The sequence below is a fragment of the Balaenoptera physalus genome, assembly GCF_965194825.1.
Source record: "Balaenoptera physalus genome assembly, chromosome: 16".
Taxonomy (NCBI): Eukaryota; Metazoa; Chordata; class Mammalia; order Artiodactyla; family Balaenopteridae; genus Balaenoptera; species Balaenoptera physalus.
This window is the reverse complement of record NC_138898.1, coordinates 701,752-717,831: the sequence shown is the minus strand read 5'-3', so window position 1 is coordinate 717,831 and position 16,080 is coordinate 701,752. Positions and strand designations below refer to the sequence as shown.

General features: G+C 64.5%; 1 protein-coding gene across 11 annotated transcripts in view; it reads right to left on the bottom strand.

Annotated features, from left to right (window-relative positions):
- The window catches only part of KCNQ2 (potassium voltage-gated channel subfamily Q member 2), a 53,519-nt gene extending 37,688 nt beyond the window's left edge, over window positions 1-15,831 (bottom strand). For 6 of the 11 annotated variants that reach the window (XM_082429742.1, XM_082429748.1, XM_082429749.1 and 3 more), the window contains exons 1-2: window positions 15,470-15,830; window positions 891-981 (exon numbers count right to left, since the gene is read on the bottom strand). In XM_082429742.1, coding sequence (XP_082285868.1) covers window positions 891-981; window positions 15,470-15,765 — 387 coding nt within the window. In that variant the 5' untranslated portion in view covers window positions 15,766-15,830. Of the gene's footprint in view, window positions 1-890; window positions 982-15,469 lie in introns of all 11 variants that reach the window. The other 5 variants (XM_082429751.1, XM_082429752.1, XM_082429743.1 and 2 more) reach the window with 2 other exon arrangements.
- Window positions 15,832-16,080: the final 249 nt, after the last annotated feature.

The following is a 16,080-nucleotide window of genomic DNA, read 5'->3' as shown; positions in this document are numbered from 1 at the left end:
GTAGCTGGTGTGCGAGTGGGGACCCCGTCCTGTGTAGCTGGTGTGCGAGTGGGGACCCCGTCCTGTGTAGCTGGTGTGCGAGTGGGGACCCCCGTCCTGTGTAGCTGGTGTGCGAGTGGGGACCCCCGTCTTGTGTAGCTGGTGTGCGAGTGGGGACCCCCGTCCTGTGTAGCTGGTGTGGAAGTGGAGACCCCCATCCTGTGTAGCTGGTGTGGGAGTGGGGACACAGAGGGCAGAGCCGATGGAGGGTCTCAGGTAACTGCCAAGGGGGTGGGGCTCCCATGCCCGGGGCAGCCCCAGGACACATCGCAGGGCGGGCAGGGGCGGAGGGCTCCCCAGAGGTGCGTCTGGAGGCGGCATCAGCTTCCCCGTGGCCCCGTACCTCCATCACCAACAGCAACACAGAAATTACCTGTGGTTGCCATGGCGCCTGCCCCGACCTATCATGGGGTTGCTGTGAGCTTCACAACCCCCAGCCCACGCCCACATCTGCCAGGGAACACCCCACACTCTGAGGTGCAGGGGGCCACCGGGGCCCTCAGGCTCTAGTGAGAACAGAAGGCGGGAAGGGGGGTGGGGACAGTGGGGGGGCTCTCAGGCACTGTGACGACACAGGGAGGGGCCCACCTAGGCTGGAGGGTAACAGGGTGCCAGGGGTGTTCGGGGGAGGGGCGGGTGGGCGCTGAGGATGCGGCAGTATCACCAACGTCAGGAGGGAAGGCTGGGAGGGACCCAAGGGCTACCAGGAAGAGCAGGGGCCCTGGGTGCCAGGAGGACGGGGGTCCCTGCCGGTGGGCGTCCGGGAGATCAGACCAACGGGACCGGGGACAGGCTGCCGCCCACGGGCTCCGCCGCCATCAGGCCCGTCTGCGCCGACCTGCGGGACCCACCAGGATGTAGAGCGCGCCCTCCGAGCTCTTCTCGTACTCCTTGATGGTGGAGAACACAGACAGCACGAGGCAGGAGAAGACCAGCAGGAACCTGGGGGCCGGAGCAGAGGGCGGTCAGCCAGGCCGGGCACCCAGCCGGCGCGGGAAGGCACAGGGCAGTGCAGCGGGCACAGGCAGCCCAGGGCTCCACAGTGATGACTGGGCCCAGCTGCTCTCCAGGATGCCCACCATGCTCCCCCCGCCAACGTCCCTCGCCAACATCCAACGTCCCTCTCAGAGGGAACACAAACAGGGGACACCGCCTTCTGGGCCCCTGGGCAAACAAGAAATGAGTGAGCCGCACAGCCCGCGCCCACGCAGGGCACCTCGTATGCAGTCACCCCTCTCCTCATCCACAGCTGTTTCCTCCCAGGCCCCGAAGTAGACACTCCCTGTCTCCCGGTTCACACCAGCCTCACACACACCGTCCCAGCGCCCTTGGCCGCCGGACCTGTGTCTGCAGGCGGTGCTGGCGGGGGCACCAACGGAGCCAGGGGCTGATGGGCAGCAGGTGTCCAGCCAGAGCGGACAGGGTGGGGCTGGGGTCCCAGGGAGCAGAGCCCCCGAGGGCGGAGGACAGGGTCCAGGCCTCCTGAGGCACAGGGCACCTGGTACGGGAAGCTGGGCGGGGACCGCACACCACGCCCCTCCCACTTCATCACCACTGGGACTCCCCCATCACCCCAGGGTGTCGAGATCACCATCCTCCGTGGTAGTGGTGGAAGAGGGGAGACGAGACCCTTCAGAGCCAAAGCCACGTGGTCCAGCCTCAGCCGGGCCACAGCGACAGTGACTTGGGCCCTACCCTGCCCAGCCCAGCCTGCGTCACTGAGCGGCGGCCCTGCCCATGTGCCCCAGAGGCCTGACAACCGGGCCCAGAGAGGCGCAGACCCGCCTCCACATGCGGCCCCTCGCCAGAGCGTGGCCCCGAGGATGTCTCCGGACGCACCTCCAGCTCCAGGGCAGAGGCGCTATGGACGGATAACGGAGGCCGCTGGCGCAGACAAAACGCACGCAGGGAAACGGTCACGTTTCAAAACCTCAATTAATTCCCTTTGCTCATTAGCCAATTTATTCAATTAGCTGAGCCCTGGGGGAAAAAATGTCCAGATGTCTCATGTGCCTTATACTCGTAATTCTCTGCCTGCGGTGGGAAGGAGCCCACGTGCCCAGAGAGGATCTGCCAGGGTCAGAGGAGATCCCAGGGTGGTGAGTCAGGACCCCGGGGCCTGGGCGGTGGGAGGGACTGGCAGGACCCCCATCTCAGACAGGGCACCTGGACGCAGCTCAGCTCAGCACTGGGCGTGGGAGCCGGGGGGCGCATAACATGGCGGGCTTCCCTGAGGAGGTGTCCACAACACTGCAGGATGAAGAGCTGGTGGGGCCAACAGAGAAGGGAAAGTGTTCCTGGCAGAGCGAAGGGCAAGTGGAGTGGCGCCAGGCGGGGGGGCGGGGGGAGAGGGGGAGACAGTGTGTCCAGGACCCGGCAGTGGGCAAGTCTGACCAGACTGGAGATCGGGGCCCCGGGATGCCTGACGCCATCATCACCTGTCAGGGAGACTGAGTCCAGGGCTGCGCCCACGAAGGCCAGCTCCTCATGCTGTATAAAAACATTCCTCTAAAGAAAAACAGGAAAGACCCAGGTCCCAAGGTGACCAGGCCCTCTCAGCCCCGCCTCCCCAGGGCACTCTGACCAGCATCTCGGAACCTTCCAGAATGGCCAGGGCACGCTGCACGAAGCGCAGCCCTTCCCAGCAGACAGCGGGAGCCCCACCAGCAGTTCAGGAGACAAACCTGTGGCCCAAGCTGGGAACCTCCCCAGCGGCCTCACCCCAGGAAGTGCCAGCGACATTCCAAGTTTTGTTTTTGATGTTTTGGGACAGATGGCCACAGATGGCACCGCCTGGGGTGTGCAGGGGATGCAGCAGGATGGACACTCCAGAAAGAGGCCAGCACACCCACACGACAAGGAGGAAGAAGAGGCGGGCAGCAGACTCCCACGGGCAGCGGGCACCCCAGCCATGCCTCCAGGTGCAGGCAGGGCCCCCGCAGATCAAGAGAGGGACAAGTCCAAAGGGCAGCGATGTTCCCCACCCCTCGGCCACTCACAGGCAGCCATGATGGGGAAAAGGCACTTACTTCCAGGTCCCCTCCTGTCTGCGGGTAACCCTGTGACCGGCGACCACCCCTGCCCAGCACACAGCCGCATCCTGGGCCCAGAGACCTCCAAAGCCCACCCCCGTCCCGCAAGGCTGGAGGGGGCTCCGCCTCTGGCCTCGTGGTCCCCGGCACGGCGTCCTCCATTACAGGGGACACTTCCCTGGGGCCCAGCGCCGGGGCGCCGGGGGGTGGGGGGCCAGCCCTCCCGCATGACGACGCAGGTGATTACCCCCAGCCCTGAGGCCCATCGCGGGGTCGCCCGCTGCAGTTATGCTGAGGCCCTGGGCACTGGAGCGTCCTGGAGACCCTGGGGAATCTGAGCCAGGCAGGGGCCTTCCTTCCCAAAGACCTCTCTTGCCTCGGTGACCTGGGTTCTGGCTCCTGGCAGGCTCATGGGAGCTGGCAGCTGTGGATCAAAGGGACCCCCCCTCCTCCCCTCTCCTCCTCTGGAGAGGCACTGGGGAGGTGCAGGGTGGACGCCGCCGGCACCACTGGGAGGCCCCGCAAGGCAAGCTGTGTGCTGAGCACTGACCCCCCAGGCCCCAGAGGACGTGGCGGCTAGTAGCTGCGTCCGCTTTCTTCCCAGATGGGACCGGTGAGCAGTTCCACCCGCCCATAGGCTGGGAGACGCGTCCCCCTGCTGCAAGGTTCAGCTCAACGGCCAGCACCGTCCTGTACATCTCCCCAACACCGGGACCGAGGCCCCAGGGCCCTGGGGGAGGGGAGTTCTCTCGCCCTCCAGCCTGGGAACTGTCCAGGCTGCAGGAAAAGAAAGGAGGGGAGGCAGGAGGTGGCTCCAAAGGCAGAACATGGTGGCTAATTATGATAATGAATTCAACCTCAGGATGCTTCCCTGGCAGTGGTTGCCAAGGAGACGAGCAGCTCCAGCAGCTGGTCCCCAGCCCCAGATTCCAGGGGCTGTGACGGGGGTCAGGCGGAGAGGCAGGGCAGCCAGGGACCTCAGACCTTGCTCACCTGGGTAGGGGGGAGGTAGGCCACCCGGAGAGTGAGCGACAGAACCACATCCCAGATGCACACCCAGGCCTGCGCCCCCCAGTTCACGAGTGGCCACAAGGTGGGCTTGACCCCAGCACTGCAGGATCCACAGCAGCAGGACAGACCTCAGTCAGACATCAGGAGGGACTTCCATAGCCTGAGCTCTGGGCAGAGATGGACCCCTCTTTTGAAACAGATGGAGGCACGGCAGGGTCCTGAGTGTAGGGATTTTGATGCATGGAGAGACAGGGCAGGCGGGAGGTGACGGGAGGGACTGAGGGTCGTGGAGGCTTGGGCATCGGCCAGGGGAGCCCCCCAGTCAAGGCCTGACAACACCCCTCGAGGCGTTCAGCCCACCCACAGCCGTGCCGCAGGTCCTGGGTGCACACGTGTGCGTTCTGCCTGCCCCGCCATCTCGGGAGGGGGCAGCCCCCACCTCCAGAGGGAGACCCCACTGCTTTCGGCTCTCCCCTCCCACCCCGGCCCCCCCATCTGACTGCAGGGAGTATTTCTTTTCCGGAAAACGTGACAAAGCCTCTGCCACCTCATTCCCACGTCTGGTTTCCACTGTTGGGAGGGCACCAGGGTGGGTGCCATGGTGCTGGCCCACAGCCCAGACTCCCTCGCTCCCTTCCAAGACTAAGTTGGGAGATGACTGGGATTATTCATCTCGTTTTACATATTTAGTGAAATACACCTTTTACAAGCGAATGGCAGGGTTGGGAGGAAGGGAAGTCGTGTTATCAGCACCCCACTTGCTCACCCCCAGCCCCTGGCTGGCAGAGCCGGGAGAGGAGGATGGGGAGGGGTCCCTGACATCAAGCACCACCCCCCAGGCTACAGTTCAGCGAGGCACCAGGCAGGCGACAACCCAGCGGATTGGAAGAAGACGCTCATCCGTTTTGCAGATGAGAAAACAGAGGCTGTGATGCAGCTCACCGCGGCCGCGCGGGGCCGAGCCTGAGCACCGCTTCCACTGGCGGGGTCCCCCCAGAATAACGTCCATCCCGATAAGGCCGGGTGGCCCGGGAGCCCAGGGGAGGCCGGGGGGAGGAGCCGCCAGCGTGAGGCCCGAGCTCCCGCACCGGGTCCCCGGGGAACCTCCCGCTGCCTCGTCCATCAGGACTGCAGTTGGAGCTGCAGCCCGGAATCTAATTTCACCCCTAATGAACTGCTCTGCCTCCACTACCTGGTGCCACTGCCAGTCTCTGGGGGGCAGGAAGCCCGGACTCCTGACGGCTGCTCCGGGCGCAAACCAGACGCGAGGAATCACTCCGAGATCCCGCCACGGCCGGAGGGAGCGGGAGGCCGTGTGCAGACCCTACCCTGGAAACGAGCCCCGCCCACAGGGCAGCCCACCCAGGCCCACTGCAGTCCCGCCAGGCCCTGTCTGAGCCTGCTGACGGGAGAATGGAAGGTTCTCGGAAGCACCCACCCGAGCCTGGGCCGTAGGGGGTGAAGCAGGCGGGCACTCAGGACCCCCGTACGCGGCAAGTAAGTGCTCAGTAAACGCCTCAGACCTTACAGGCCCCAACCCAGGAAGTCCCAGATCCTGGGAAGGTCCGGCTCCGGCCTTGGCATTTGAGGCCTCCCTTGAATTAAATTAAATTGAATAATTGCACATTCTGTGGATTTCACCTCAATTAAAGAAAAAAAGAGAAACAGGCCAGGTTGTCAGGGACTGAAGCAGAGGGTAAAGCCCATCCGCCCATCTGTGCCCAGGCAAGCCCTCTCCACCTGTGCCTCAGCTCCCCTCTGCGTCAGCACAGATGTGGGTGGGAGAGCCCACCCCTCTGCCCACACTGCTCCCCACACCCCCTGCCGGCAGGGGACCTGACCCCATCCTTCAAGGAAGGACACTGCTCCGAGGCCTCTTGGGGGGCAAGGAGGGCCCCAGCCTCCCCTTGGGATGCCTCAGCATGCACAGGTGGGGAGCAGGCAACCACTGGCTGGGTGATTTCCTGAGCTGTGGGGCGGGGGTCCCCCTCCAGGTGTGTTTTCTTCCGTGGTCCACACTGAGCTCTTCTGTCCTTGTAAGTCCTGGTCTCCCCCGGCCCCAGCTCACTCTGGGGGTCCCCGTCCTGGGGTGCGTCCCCCAGGCCTGCCACACACACCCCCAGCGCAGCCACCTTTGGGGTCCCTCGAGTGCCGGGCTCTGTCCAGGGAGCTGGCCTGACGGAACAGTCCCCGTGGCTGACTCCGGCCCTGCGGGTCCCGTAGCCCCACCACATGGAAGCCTGCGCAGGAGCGGGGTGAGGAGGGGAGGGGTCCCCCGAGGGAGGCACTGCCGTGGACAGGCCTCTGAGGTCAGGACCCAGGGCAAATACCATCTTCCGGGGGAGAGGTGCTCCTCCCCCCACGAGGGGTCAGTTTGGACCACCCCCGCCATCTGACATCCCCTTCGTGAGCACAGGACCCCATGCAGGTGCTCAGGGTACCCCCACACCAGGGACCCTCACAGACCCGCCTCCCCAGGTCGACAGCACGGCCAGGCCTGCTCCCCCGGACTCTTCCTGAACACCCTCCAAGCGGCTCTCGGGCTGGCCCACTCCCCCCGTGCCCCACGGCTCACAGCTCAGTGGTCTCCTAAAAACACTCCTGGTGTTCTGCCGGCCTCCATTTGTACACCTCCAGCGACAGCGACGGAGGGCTCAGCCACGGGCAGGACCTCGTTTCAACAAGCCCCCTCCTGGACCAGCCCTGGTCCTGACCCCGGGGGGCCACCAGGCATGGGCTTGCCTGGGCTCCTTCTCCAGGCCACAGGCGCTGTCTGCTCCCCAGCCGTAAGCCACCGAGGGCGTAGGGTGAGGGTTCAGTGACAGGGCCACCTCATTCTCCCCCGACCCCAGGGGCACCAGCAGCCCTGACGACAGAGACAAAGCCCAGCACTCATCCAGCAGAGACTTGTCTGATTCCACGGGAAAATCCCCACCACACACGGTTAGCACGGAGGAGGATGACAGAGCCTGAATCCGATCTCCTTTAAGAAACGCAGAGACAGGCACAGATGCTCGGAAGTAAGTCGGGAAAGACAAACGCTCCTCCTCAGGTTTTCTGCATCTCCTCCGTTTCCTGCGGTGGACGTGTGTGACTTTCATAGTCAGAAAAGATAAGGGACCATAACCAGGTGTTTCTCTAAGAGGCCGCCAGCCCCTCTCGCTCAGACCACGCAGGGCTGTCTGCCCACCGCCTGGCCTGAACACTGGATTTCCGTCCACACGCTATTAATTCAGCTCTCGGCTAATCACACCACACAAATCGGAGAGGACCGTCTTGGAGAACATTAACCAAGGAGGAAAGAGCTCTGTGAGCACAAAAGGCCAAATCGGGAGACGGAAGCAAGTGGTCCAGACGAGGGGTGGCCGGGCGCCTGCCCCAGGAGCCCCTTCCCCAGGCCAGCCAGTGGTGGGCAAATTTCCCCACTTTCCATGGTCCTGCACGGAGCTCACTTGGAGAGACGGCCGTGGGCTCATGATCAGGACCGTGGCCAGCGCCCTGCACACCAGTCCTGCATCGGCTCACCCGGTTCACCCCCGCCAGAGACTGAGCTCCAAATGCTCTCACTTTCTGTTCCTCTGGGTGAAAGTCGGAACCCCGGGTCGGGCCCTGCCCTCCTCCTGGAGGGCCCATCCCCGTGCTGCCACCACATCCCACATCAAGGCTTGGTCTCTGGGGAGAACAGACTTCTAAACGCCAGTGGACCAGCCGGGCCCTGCTCAGAGCCCTGCTCCCAGGAACAGAAATAGATCAGCAGGTGCTCACCCAGGCTCCTCCCACTTCCACATCCCACTGCCCCCCACCCCCACTTCCTCCCCCAAAGCCTGGAATCCCAGGAAGAATTGGCCTTTTCCTCAGACAAACCCTTCAAATATTTTTTTCCAAGCCTAAATGTAAAAGCAAACTCAAAAGTTCTAAGCTCTCTAGTCAGGTCAAGACTGAGGCCCCAGGGAAGGAAGGGGCGGACCAGACAGGACCTGGAGGAGGGAGGGGCCTGGGCGGGGGCACACGCAGCAGACAGCCAGGAACAACCTGGGAGCTGAGACCTGTCACCACAACAGACGATTAAGGGATCTCTGGAGACGCTGTTTCCAGTGACTCCGAGTAGGACTTTCTGGAACAAACGCGGTTCTGTACATTTACAGAATTATTCCAGGGGCCTTCCCTGGTGGCGCAGTGGCTGAGACTCCGCGCTCCCAATGCAGGGGGCCCGGGTTGGGTCCCTGGCCAGGGAACTAGATCCCACATGCACGCTGCAACTAAGAGTTCGCAACTAAGGAGCCCACGTGCTGCGACTAAGACCCAGCACACCCAAATAAATAAATAAATAAATATTTTTTAAAAATTATTCCGGGTAATCTGAAAAAATTAAAGACCTAATTTTACTCAAGCCGGGTAGCCGGCAGAGTCTAAGGACGCTCAGCTCTGAGTACATCCTGGAGACGAAGGTCAGACTCAGGGCTGGCGGCTGGAACACACCCACCCTCACGTCTCAACCAAGTGGAGCCAACACGGCCTCTGCAAGGAGCTGCCGGAAAAGGCCTGCCCGCTCCAGCGTGCCCTCCCTTTGGCCGATCCCAGCTGCTGGGCAGTGGGACCAAGGCTCTGGGCAGCTGGTGGTCGAGAAGAAGCGAGAGCCCCCTCGTGGGCGGGTACCTCCCCAGATCAAGGGTCTCCCCACTGTCCTTGGGGCTGCTGGAGAAGGCACAGCCCTCACCCAGCCTCTGCCGGCCTTGAGCGCTGCTGGCCCCGCTCACCAGCGCGCTCTTGGGTCCGTTACTCAGCCCGGCTCTCCTGCGCCCCGCCCCGCAGCGTCATGACACCTGGTAGAAGTCCTGCCGCTGTCCCTGTTCTCCCTTCGGCAGGCACCATCCTGCCCGTTCCCCGGGGAACCCCCTTTGCATGACGGAACCCTCACTTGCCGAACCCAGGCCTTCACAGTAGGGAACTCTGGGGCCTGCATCCCCCGGGGCTCTGGCTGGGCTGTGGATGAAGCCACCCAAACGCACTAGGGCAAACTGAGGAATGTGGGCCCTGCAGCCCCCACTGGGAGGCACGCAGGCCCTAGAGCTGCCCACCCAGGGGCTCCAAGACCCAGGCATCCCCAGCCCTGCTTCCTCCTGGATGAATTAAAAGCTTGGTGCAGCCCAGCTTCAAACAACAAAGACCAGCCCTCTTCCTAACTCCAGACCGTTTGCAAAACAGCCCCTGGACCACCTCCCTCCAACTCTGGCCATGGCTGTCTTAATTCACACGAGGAACAGACAGGCTTTAGAAATAGTCATCTCTCTGCCCTGACCCCCTCCTGCACGCACCCACCTCACCAAGAGGGGTTTTGGGGGTTCACCGCCGCCCCACCAGCTGCCAGGGGAGCAAGCTGAGAGCGGTCATCGGGCCACGGCCGCCTGCAGAAAAGTGGAAAGAGGGCCTGGGGGACCGGGGGCAGCTTCGTCAAACCCTCCCCTCAGCATGGAAGGCAGAGTCCCTGGGGGACAACCTCGGGGCTGCACGCCCCTCTTCTTTCCACCAAGTGGGCCCGGGCTTGCTGGCCAGGTGCCCCACAGCTGGGAGGGAACGGCATGGCACAGGTGAGGCCCATTTCCCGACGCCGCAGAGCTGTCGGCAAACCGCTGTTGGAAAGCGCAGCGGGCACCAGCCTTCAGAAGGGAGTGGCCGTGCCAGAAGGAGCCTCCCATGCTCCGGGGCAGCGCCGTCTGCAGGTGGGCTCAGCCTGGCGGCCCACGTGACGCTAAATCATCACACGACAGCTTAGGAGGGGGTGCAGCTCAGCAGGACGTAGCCCATGTGGAAACCTGAGGTCCCCTTTATGGTCTGGGGGTCCATTGGTACAACCCGTTCGCAATGGTCCTTTCCAAGCCAAAACCGTTCTGGCCTCCATGCTTGGAGGTTCAGGGTGCTGGGACCCTTCAGCCGTGGAAGGAAGACCTCTCCCAATACCCGGGCAGCTGTAGAACAGTGAGGTCCTTTAGGAAAACGGCCAGTCCTCCTGGACAAACGCAGCTTCAGACGGAGGCCCCGTGTCTAATCACGCGGCCACGTTCACAGCAGCCCCAAACACCTCCATCCAGGCCCAGCCACTGGCCGATGGGACTGAGAACGTACCCGGGCCGCGCAGAGGGCGGACGGCCCAGGGTGCTGTCCCGGACGCGCCAACCTCCCTCCGCCTGGTCTTCCTCCTTGCTGAGTGACAAACAACGCGGCCAGGACCCCATGAATGTCACACGCTCCGAGCACTGTGCTGAGTGATTCACAGGAGACAAGCACAGAACTGTGTCCCCACGTCCCAGAGGAGGGGACACAGGGCCCTCAGGCCAGGAGCGGCAGTGCAGGCCGGATCCCCGCCAGGCCCACCCAGAGCCCACGGTCCCCATGGCTCGCCACCCTCTGCCCACACGCGCCCTCTGAACCATCACCGGTTATAACCTCACACCACACCTGACGGGGGCGTGGGGGTGACGAGGTGACGTCTGTGACTGAGGCACGTACCCGGCGGTTTCCACGCAGGGAAGACCTCCATTTACACTCGAGAACGTTTCAAATGACCCGCCTACGAGGTAAGCCAGGCAGCACGGTTTATAATGAGGCTATCGGACACAGGCCAATGTCTCTCACAAGCCTTGCCTCAGGAAGGGGCAGAAGCCTCCAGCCCAGGGCCCACCCAGCGTCGTGAGCCCCAGGCCTGGCCCCCAGCCCCACCCCTCCCGCCCACCGCAAGGAGAGGAACGGCAGGCCCGGAATGCCCGCAGCACGTCCCTGCCCGTCCTTGCGAACGGAGGCTCGGCCCTCCGCGGGGTCCCCCACCGCCACCCTGGCCCTCAGCACCTTCCATGAAAGGCCCCAGAGAACTCTCGGTCCTCGGGACCCTGTTCCTTCTCCGGGGCATTCAGAATGCAGCTTCCGGGGGTGGGGGCAGCCTGGTGGGCTCACCAGGACGGACTCAGGACACCTTGTGAGCGATGCCCAGGAGCAGACGCCGGGCCTCATCGCGGGCAAGCAGGAGCGCAGAGATTAACACAGCCTAGGATTCATTTACTGACGAAAACGAGTCGGGAAGAACCACCCCCCCTCCCCAGACACTCTCTACACCACCAGACTTGGGCTTCGCTCTTGGAAACAATCCCGTCTCTTCACAATCATTCCGGGTTTAGGTGTTTCCAGAGGCAGTGCCCACGTCGAAGACCCCGCCGAGTCTCCGTAGAGACTAGTTTCAATGTCTGACTTGCACTGGTTTCTAACAAAACGGAGATTTTTCTTTGTTCTGATCTGTGAAACTGTCAAGAACGGAGCTTCCTACGGACCCCATTACCTTGAGGACACAGACCGTTTGCGGGGATTCACGACAGTGTAATTAGACACCGTGATTAAGAAACACTTCATTGTCTTATTGTGGGTGAGAAATCCTACAAGGAGGCCTGAGGTCTCCAGACAGCCGGCCGGGGACGGTCTGCTGAGCCCTGGTTTCCCTGGAAACCACAACCCTCCTACCGTTTTCACCTTTGGGGAAATTTCCATAAGATTCTCCAACTCTTCAATCAATAGACATTTCCTCCCCAGGATTGCAGCGAGGTCTGGGAGCTGAAAGAAGCTGAGAATACAGCCATTCAGACCCCAGTCTCCTCTCAGAAGCAGACACCCTGGCCACTTGCTCTGGGCACCCCCATGCCCCCCCAATGCAGTCACACCGAGGAAAAGAGAGGCCAGCACGTGGGCCCACACTTGCCCACCCGAGGGCAGACAGGTGAGAGGGGGCAGCGGGCGGCCTGCACGTGACCAAATGTGGAACCCCACTTGGGTTATCCGAGGCCACGCAGGGGACTGCAGCAGGGCCCTGAGGCCCCAGGCCCCCATCCCGCTGCCCCAGCCACAGGCCCCGAAACGTCAGAGGCCCCCCGAGACCCACCTGGACGCCATCCGAGGACGGAGGGGGCTCGCTGGACAAGCCCGAGAGAAGGCAGCTCACAAAAGTGAGCCGCTCAGGCGAGCCCCGGCCTCCAGGGGCCAGTCCCTGCCCTGCAGTCACCGGCATTTTCCATCCCGCCTATTTCAAACACAGTCTCATCTGGCAACTCCAAGTGGCTTTTGGATGTTGGAAAAGTCAACCGATCTGCACCCCAAGCTCCCATCACTGGGCAGAGACCCCTTCTGTCCGGCGTGAGTGGGGCAACTCAGGAACTCGACCATCTCAGCTTCGGTTTCCTCACCAGTGAAAATGGGGCCACAAAGTGAGAAACCCCTGAGACCAGCAGACAGCGGGCCGGCCCAGAAGACGTGCGGTTCCCCTCCCCTCCTAACTTGAGCCTCGGGGAGATCCCCCCACCCCCCCACCATGATGGAGCAGCTGCCGCTCCCACCCGAGAGGGGAGGGGGCAGCGCGCCCAACCCAGGCTCTCAAAGGACCCCCGAGGGCTTGCCTGAAGCAGATGAGTAGCCCCTGGGGCCCCACTGGCTTGAACACGCACCCCTGAAGTGGTTTGGGGCCTTTTCTGTGGCTCACACCCCCTCTAAGAAACTCATGAAAACTCTAGACCGTAGCTAGAAAATCCTCTCATGTAAAGACGCCCTGCTCTAGGGGTGCACAGACCCTCGGAGCCCCGAGACCTGCCTAGGGGTGTGAAGGGCAGGCAATGGGGAGCTGAGATGCACCCCTTCCCCACCCCACACGGCCCAGCTCCTCGCAACAGGGCCCCCACTCACTGCGGACGACACCAGCCTGCCCGCCCAGAATCCCAGCCAGATCTGGGTGAGGAGTCATGCGGGGCGGGGACCTGCCCAAGCGGGGACTGCTCTCTCTCTCTCTCCAGCCGGAGCAGAGGAATGGACCCTGCAAGGGCCTCGGGGCTGGGAGGGGTGGCCCGGGCGGGCTCCCCTCAGCCTGGTCCGGGATCCCTCCTGACTCAGGGAAGCCTCCCGCCCCCAGGAGTGCTTGTGGAGCCGCTCACAGGCAGAAGCAGTGATGGCGATGGCTCCAGGCCCAGAGGCACGTCCGTGAAGACAGCCTCTTCCGCAAAGGGCGGGGGGCACCTGGCCTGATGCCCACCAAGCCCGGGGGCCAGAGGGCAGCCGCCTCCCTCCCCACCTCTGACAACCGGAGGGCTCAGCACACCTCCGCCTTCCAGAAGCCAGGCTTTGGTGGCAAAAGGCAGAGGAAGGTGGCCCAGGATGGCAGCACTGCCCCAGCCCTGGGACTACTCCCTGCCCCCATCACCCACCCCAGGCCCAGCTCAGGAGGGGCTTGAACTGGTTTAATCAACAAACCAAACAGACGAGGGCCAGTCCCTGCTGGGGGGCGGGGGGTGCACAGGGGAGGCCGCACCACTGGGGACCAGCATGGGGGCAGTGAAGGCCTCCTGAGTCCAGTGGGCTGGGCCCCAAGGATGGGCTGGGCCTGGGGACAGCTAGTGAATGCAGGCCCGGGGACCCGGGGTGGGACAGAGATGTCGCCGTTCAGGAGCACCCCCGGGCAGCGCCGGGAGAGTGGAGACCCCACGCGGTAGCCTCCACAGTGCCCTGTGGGCAGGGGCAGCTGTGCCCCATTCACCACCCCTGGACCTGCACACACTGCAGGCCCACCTGTCCCGACTCGGGCACTCCCGCGGGGCGGGCAACGCAGACCCACGCCCGAGAGCAGCTGCCTGGCCCCAGTCCCCACGCTCTGCTCCCAGGTCTGGAGGCTGCAGCTTCCAGGACACAGGACGCACAGAGGGGCCGGCCACTTCAGGCCTGGGCAGGGAGAGGCCACACAGAGGGGACCCCGGGAAGTGCTGCCGGCCGGGACCTTCGTGCCCAAAGCACAGCAAACACTCCAGCAGCCGCACCACAGGTCAGACAGGAGTGGGGGCACCGCTAGGCTGTGCCCACACACCAGAGGTCATGTCGGGCCAGGACCTGGCTGACCAGAGCTGGTCCCCGCCCGGCAGGGAGAGGAGGCACGGGGCTCTTCCAAGGAGGAAGAGCGCACCTGGGCATGTCCGCCCCGGGAAGAGTCAGGTCACCTCCCTGGGGCAGGCGGGGGCTGACACAGTGCCAGGGGAGCCTCTGCCTCTTGGGACTCCCGGGGTGGCTCAGCGCTGGGGCTGGGGACAGTGGCCAGGAGGCCTCCAGGGCTGTGGTGACCCCCAGGACACCTACCCCTCCAGCAGCTTGGCATTTCCTCCCAGGGTCTTCTCCCCCACCCACAGAGGGTCCGTCCAGAGCACACGCTCACAGGTCACAGGCACACTCACGGGCACACACCCCCTCATCCCAGGTGGGCACTTGGTCGGAGATGGTTTCCCAGAATCCACCCCTCACTCCCATCCCCAAATGCCTCTTTCTCACAAAATGGCCGAGTCCCGGGCCCAGTCTAGCTGGGATGGGAGAGAGCGCCTGTAGGCTCAGAGGCCGTGCTCGCCACCAGCACGGGCGCGCGCGCACACACACACGCCACACGCTCGAACACCCGTGTGCACACAATGCCGGCCTGTGGCCACCAGCCCTGCCTCAGGAGCCAGGAGTTCCCTGAACAATAGGCCCAGGGACACCGACAGCCCTCCCAGGGCCAGGGCTGGCGGCCCCAGGATGGTGGCACCCCTCTTCCTGGGGGTCCACTCTGCAATAAAGAGGGTCTGGAGCGCAGGATGCGCACAGGGGCGTCAGGCCTGCACCTGCTCCTCCAGCTAGCAGCTGCAGAGGGGCTCAGGGCTGTGCTGGGTGGAGGGGCGGGTGGGGCGACGCAGGCCAGGCCAGGGGTGGGTGCAGGCACCACGGGGCAGGACAGCCAACTAACTGCCCTCAGCCTACGGCTGGGGGAGGAGAGTAATGATGGGACCCCTCCGCCATTTCAGCACCCCAGAAGCTCACCCTAGAAGGAGAGTGAGCGGCTTGGGGGGATGGGGAAGGGTTGGCCAGCCCCTCCCCCCATTTCCCCTTCTTTGAGGGAACCCATCTAGAGGGGGCCCTCTAGGAGTCCAGATCCAGTGACAGGACGGGCAGCGCCGCCTTCCCTCCCTGGTCGGCCCTTTGTTCAGTGCAGTGGCCGTGGGGAGGGGCCTCTCAGGGCTGAGGAGGGGAGGCTGGGGCGCTGCACATCTCCCCATCCTGCGGGGGAGGGACTGATGCAACCCAACCAGGCCGCTGGAGGGCGCGGGAGGGGGACAGGCGCCCCCACCCCGACCCCAGAACTCCTTCCAACCAGATGTCTCCAAAATCGCTCTCCAGTCTCTGCCCTTCGCTTGAACCGAGGGACCCCAGGCACACGGTGTGACCGACGCGGGCGCTCGGACACACACGGAGGCCCTCGTAGCCCGCAGCTGCGCGCCCACGGGCCGCCAGCGGCCGATCGCCCGGGTGCGTCGCGACCCGCGCCCGCCGCCCGGGTGGGCACTCACACGTAGGCGTGGTAGATGAAAGCCCAGCCGCGCGGCCGCTCCAACACGTTGTAGAGGAAATTCTGCAGCTTGCGGTAGAAGGCGTTGCGCTTGGGGGGCTTCCCGGCGCCCGCGCCGCCCGCGCGCGGCTTACTCAGGATGCTGCCGCGCTTGGGGGCCTCGGAGCCGGCGATGAGCAGCGCGCCGTCTCGGGTGGAGTCGGGCGCGCCGGGGTCCAGCCCCACGAAGCCCACCTTGAGCTTCTTCTCCCCGCTCGGGCCAGGGTACACGCCGCCGTTGCGAGACTTCTGCACCATGGTGCCGGGCGGCGCCCGGGCGGGCGCGGGCTCAGCGGGGGCGGCGCGCGGGGGGCGGCGCGGGCCCGAGCCCAGTTCCCCGGCCCGGGAGCCGCATGGCCGAGGCGGAGGCGGCGGCGGCGGCGGCGGCGGCTCCGCGCTCCTGCCGGGCCCGGGCCGCGCGCGGGGACGCTGCGGCCCCCTCGCTCCGCGCGCGCCTGGGCGCCTGGCCCGCGGCCGCGCCGGCTCCGCCCGCCGCCTCGCCCCGCCCCACCCCCTTCCGTTAACTCCTGCGCCGCCGCCCCGGCCGCGGGAGGGAAGGGGAGGGGAGGAGGG